General features: G+C 52.5%; 1 protein-coding gene across 1 annotated transcript; it reads right to left on the reverse strand.

The window, feature by feature from the left end:
• Positions 1 to 315: 315 nt before the first annotated feature.
• On the reverse strand, positions 316 to 4,672 carry SLC35C1 (solute carrier family 35 member C1). The gene is made up of 3 exons (XM_068683827.1): positions 4,527 to 4,672; positions 3,911 to 4,437; positions 316 to 1,718 (listed from the first exon to the last, which is right to left on the reverse strand). The coding sequence occupies exons 1-3, from the start codon at positions 4,637 to 4,639 to the stop codon at positions 1,159 to 1,161; spliced, it is 1,200 nt and encodes a 399-aa protein (XP_068539928.1). The 5' UTR covers positions 4,640 to 4,672; the 3' UTR covers positions 316 to 1,158.
• Between the last annotated feature and the right edge of the window lie 786 nt (positions 4,673 to 5,458).

The raw sequence follows: 5,458 nt of genomic DNA on the forward strand, positions 1-5,458 counted from the left end.
CCCCGCCGCGGTAGCGGCGGGGCGGTCCCGGGGGCGGGCGAGGCGCTGAGGCGCCGGGCTCCGGCTCCCTCCAGCGGCCACAGACAGAGCCTTCCACCCCCCAGCCCTGTCACAACAAACACTTTATCGAGCGTTTTTGGGTGTTATATGGTTAAAAGTTTATTTATTTATTTTTTTTCCTCAAGCGCTGAAATGGTGGTGACCGGCTAAAATGGCGGGGGGGTTGTGAGGGAACGAGCCCCGAGCAGTGAGGGGGGTACGAAGCTGGTGTGGTGTAAATCTTCTGGAAGGAGCTCATGGCATGGAGGATGAGTGTTGTGAACCCCAGGAGATGTTGTGGGATCGCCCTGAGGGAGGAATCGCCTCAGAACAGCTTTTCCTCTCCCTTCTGTCACTGAGGGCAGAGGCACACTCACTCCTCATTAAGGCAGGCAGGCTGCTTCAGAGAGCACGCTTTCCCTCACAGGAAAAGGTGCAGATGTATCACACCTGCTTTGAACATTGTTCCCAAATTAAGAACCCAGAAGGCAAGAAATACAGGCATTAGAAACCTCATCAGGATGAGTTACTGACCCACTGGAACATGGATTTGAGGTACTGCTGCTTCTTAGGCTTACACACAACCAGACAGGAAAAAGGAAAGAATTTCCAACCCTTCACATTGGACAAGGAAACAGGAATAAACTGTTACTGTCAATTCCTTTGCAGCAGAACCCTTTACTGAGGACTATCCCCAACAGCTTGGCTACCTGCCTCCCCCTCATGGAGGTTCAGGATTGTGCAACTTCACACTCTGAATTCAATCAGCTGTCATTCTAGATCCCTAAATACACAAAGCTCCCATCCCATTCTTTGACCACTATATGCCCACCCCACAGAGATGGGAATTGCTCAGATTAGGTCAGTCGCAATAGCCATTTTAGAAAGACATCCGTGAAAACTGATACTTCTCTAGAACACATGCTCTCACCCCGTCTCTGAGCTGGGGAGATCCAGTGGACAAGACATAATTCATTTAGCTCTTTGGCTCTGGTTCCTGACACAGCTCCCCGTACCATTTGCAGGTGAATTTTTCCTGCTCCTTGCTCTTCTCCGCAGGAGGAAAGGAGCTCTGACAGTTAACTCCCAGGTACAGAAACAGGTGCAGGCTGAATCTGCCTACACACCAGTCTCATTTTTTTCACTGCTTTTGAGATTAGGATCCTCTTCCACTTTTCTCATCTCCAGCCCTTTTACCCATGTGTAGGCAAAGGAGCCCCCCAGCACCATCAAGTTACTTGTCCACCACAAGAAGCTCTTTGTCTCCTCAAAGTAAATAACAGCCAGCACCGTTTGGGCACAGGCCTTGGCTGTCCCGGACACATTGTGGGTGAGTGGGCTAGTGAACTTAATCTGGAGTCCAGTCACATACCCAATGGCAAAGCCAAACACTCCTCCCAGGGTCATCATGCCCCAAAAAGTGGGGTTTCCCAGCTTGTCGAAGTGGTAGAGGGTGTGGAACTCGCCCAGCATCATCATGAGGGGGAAGAACAAGACACAGGCATTCAAGTTGTTGTAGAAGGTCAGGTGCCAGATGCTACCATCCACCACAGGCAGCACCTTCTTGGTGTAGATGGCATTGAGGGAGACACACAGGCTTGCTAAGATCCCAAAGAATATACCTGCCCATGACAGAGTGCCCTCTGCTCCTTCCTGGTCAACGCCCAGCCAGAAGCCACCTGCAACAAAAGAAATCAGGCATAATACATACATCTGATGAAGGACTCAAAATACACAGTTGGTGATTCATCATCTACCTAATATTGAACAACCACAGCCACAAGCAGAGACAGGCTAGAAGGCTTCCCCTTTCTATTATACTAACCCGCAAAGTGTCATGACTGCTGTCCTGGGAAGATTTATTTTAGGAGTGCAGGTAATTTATTGTGCTATCATTCAGTCTCATTCTCACACTGAGCAGGAAGCAGGAGTTTAGAAATTACAAAAGGACATGAACTAAAGCTACTGTTTGTGTACAGGTCACTTCTAGAAGATCATATGATTTTTATTTTTTTTTTTTTTTTTTTGAAAAGACAGCAAACTGGACATGTACGTAGCAAAAAATACTCCTCTTACCTTAGAGGCTTAAAGAAAAAAAAACATACGGAAAAGTATCACAACTCACCTAGGCTTTGCTGCACTGTTAACAGTAACAGAAATAAGTCAGAAAAGATGGAAAGATGGTAAACGCGTGGGTTAAAATACAAAAGACCTTGATCAAAAGAAGACTACAAAGTAGAAAGGCATCCTCACTGTATTAAACTTCTTCAATGGGCAGAACACTCTTTAACCAGCTCTGAAACAGGTGCTACAGGCTCTTTTGCTCCAGGGCAGAGAGGGAGACTTCGCCCCATCCAGCTCTTCAGCAAAATGTAAAAGGAGAGATCGGCAACTGAAGGAGTGCTGCAGTGCTTCTGCATTAGCTACTTTACATTAGAAGCCATGAGGGAAGTTGCCTGCAAGTCAGCCAACACATGCTATAAACTAAGTCCAAGTACAAAAGAGCTCAATGCACAGACAAGGATGACTGTGTCTGGCCACAGAGGATGCTTGGCTGTGCTGGCATACACAGGCAATGCTCCTGCAGCAAAGGGAGATGGAGCCAGGGGACAGAGCCTTAGAGAAACCTGGAAGGCTGATAAATGCCACAGACTTGAGTAACACCTGAGCACGAGGCTAGCTAAAGCCAACTGCTGGCATCACTTGGTGGGGGAAACAGTTGCTGCTCAGCCAGACTGGCTCTCCTGTTTGCCTCTCATATAGAGAACTTGTCTCATCTTTCTGAAGTCCATCTGCTTGTCTAAGCACCACCATGAACACACGTCCACCTGGAACTGAAGTTAACGTTTCACCATCCTTGGCATCAAAATGACCCTCTAAATGGAAGGCAGCTTTTCACTTTTCTTGGCCTTTGGAGCAGAAGGCTTGTAAGCAATTCCCGTTAAGCTAGTCAATGCCCTGCCCTACTTCCTCACCACACAACCAGATTTTCTGGTGGTGCTTTATGCTTGATTTGATTAGCTAATCTTGTCTGAATTGGCAAGCTCCATTGTATGGTCCCAACAATGCTGACAGTCTAAGCAAACACTTATTGTTTTCAAAGTTAGTTATTAACATTCACTTGAAAATAGGGAAGAAACAAGTAGTTCTGTAATGGCCTTCGTGGGGGAAAAGACGTGGTATCATCTTAAGGCAAATGAAACTTTATTAGAGGATTGACAGTTATTGCTGCTTAAGGAGAGCAACAGTCAAGTGATAGTGATTTCCTTTCCTAATGACACCTGTGTGCTCCAGACACAGGAAGCAGACTGCCTAAGGCAGAGCAAGAGAAGAGCCCTACGATTACCCCATCGCATCCAAAAGTGCTCATGTATGAGGGTGACTTCCCAAGAGGAAGGAGGGTTCTGCTTGGTTCATTATTTGGGTTCAGCATCCTGTTCTGAGTGTTAGGCCAGAAAAGCACTACCAGCCACTCGAGATGGTTAAGGCAAAGCCTTAACCTGTTCCTTAGGAAGGAACACATGCAGGGGTGGTTAGGGCTTTGCCTGCCACCAGGGGTAGGAAGAAACATGTGCAAAACACAGGTAGGAAAGGCTCTGTGGGGAAGCAGGAACTTTGCATTCCCCTATCCTGCAGGAACAAAGACTGAAGACTTGAGGTGCACCAGCAGCAACAGCCAGAGAGCAACCAAGGACCTAACAGGCGTTAACCCCACGGGCTGCAGCAGTACAGGTGCATGCTGCAGCCTGGAGCAAGACACCACAATCCCGTTAGCCTGGGACCTCTACAGTCACCTGCCTGCCCTCAGGAGCACCCCCTCCTTGGGCTCTCTGAGGTTCGGGGTGGGCACAGACCCCCCGTTCCCACTCACCTATGATAACACCGCAGGCCAGGAGGGCGTAGAGCGAGGTGGTCTGCTTGAGCAGCAGGTAGGAGAGCAGCACGTTGAAGACGGTGGTGAGCGAGCGCCCCACGTTGTAGAAGGCCACGCCAACGTGCTTGAGGCAGAGGTTGTTGAAGGTGACCATGCCGATGAAGACGACGGAGAGGGGCAGCACGCTGCGGGACACCTTGAGGTCGAGGCGCAGGGCGGGCAGCCCGGCACAAGGCGCCCCGCAGGCAGCCCCCAGACTCAGCCCCGCGCACAGGGCGGCCGTCATGGCGCACTGGAAGAAGGTGACGAAGAGCGGGGCGTCGAGGCGCAGCGAGGGGCTGTCCAGCAGGTACTTGTTGAGGAACACCATGGTGATGGAGGTGAACCAGTAGAGGCAGACCACCAGCCCGATGCGCAGCGCCCGCAGCACGAAGGGCGCCCGCCGCTCCTCGGCCGGCAGCAGCGGGTCGGCGGCGCCTCCGCCCAGCGCCATCCGCAGGAGCCCGGTCCGCGTCAGCTGCGCCCTGCTCATGGCGGGCACAGGCCGTCAGCACACGGCCGGGGCCGGCCCCGCTCCCCACCGCCTCGCCCCCCGCCTCCGAGCCCCGCTCACCCGCTGCCACCGCCGCCGCCTCCGGCCCCGAGCTTCCCGGAGCGGCGCAGCCCCGCCCGCCGCCCTTTATTCACGCCCCGCGGGCGCCGCTCGCCGCCTCCCCGCGCCGCCATCTCGGGGGAGGGACCGCGCCGCCCCCCTGGGCAGGGCCTGGGGGGAGCCATGAGGGGGCCTGGGCCAGGCCCGGTACTGAGGGGTGATCCCCGGGGCTCGGGTTGTTTATCCTGGCCCTCGGAGCGGCTGTAGGGCTCCTGGCCTACGTGGTCTGATGTGGAAAATAAAGATTTCTGCTCCCCTCCCCACCTTTTAAGTCACTCCTCTTCCCTTCATAGTTTCCTACATAAATCTCCTCCCTATACCGTTTCTTCTCGCAGCAGCTTGCAGGTTTTCTTTAATTTCTGTCTCAATTATTTCTCCATTTTACTTGCTGCAGCGACCAGGAGCAAGGCACTGAGCGTTGACAGCTACGTTGCCATCCTCACCTGTAGGACTTGGCCTCCCGGTAAAAATAACAAGGTGGGGCTGATCGTATCTCCAGAAGCAAATCCGCTGCACGCCCTGCTGGGATTGCAGCTTTTGTACATGCCTGAGGGGCCCAAGGGATGCTCCATGAAATAAGAATCTGGCCCCAGTGCTGGCACCCCACAGCTGGTAGGGACATGGGCTGGGATGTCCTCACAGGACTGAAATACTTGTACAGACACTCTGGGTATGCTCATATCAGCTCCAGTTGTGCTCAGTAAGCACAGGCATGGAGCCGTTGTTTCAGACTGCCATCAGATTTGGGAGGGCAGCCTGCATCCCTACAGAGCTGTGCTGCTTGTGGCACTGAAGGAGGCTCGCCCTGCCAAAGCTCTGGAAGCTGCAGGATCTGAACGTCACCTGGGCTGCCGGTATTTCAGCTGGGTTGGGTGTTTGACTTCAATGTGCTC

The sequence above is a fragment of the Anas acuta genome, chromosome 5, assembly GCF_963932015.1.
Source record: "Anas acuta chromosome 5, bAnaAcu1.1, whole genome shotgun sequence".
NCBI classification, from domain to species: Eukaryota; Metazoa; Chordata; class Aves; order Anseriformes; family Anatidae; genus Anas; species Anas acuta.

Coding starts and splice junctions, on each gene's coding strand:
- SLC35C1 (XM_068683827.1), bottom strand. CDS start 4,639: ATGGCGGCGCGGGGAGGCGGCGAGCGGCGCCCGCGGGGCGTGAATAAA. Junction 4,438..4,526: donor GGCGGCGGCGGTGGCAGCGG/GTGAGCGGGGCT, acceptor CGCCATGAGCAG/GGCGCAGCTGACGCGGACCG. Junction 1,719..3,910: donor GGCCTGCGGTGTTATCATAG/GTGAGTGGGAAC, acceptor CTTTTGTTGCAG/GTGGCTTCTGGCTGGGCGTT.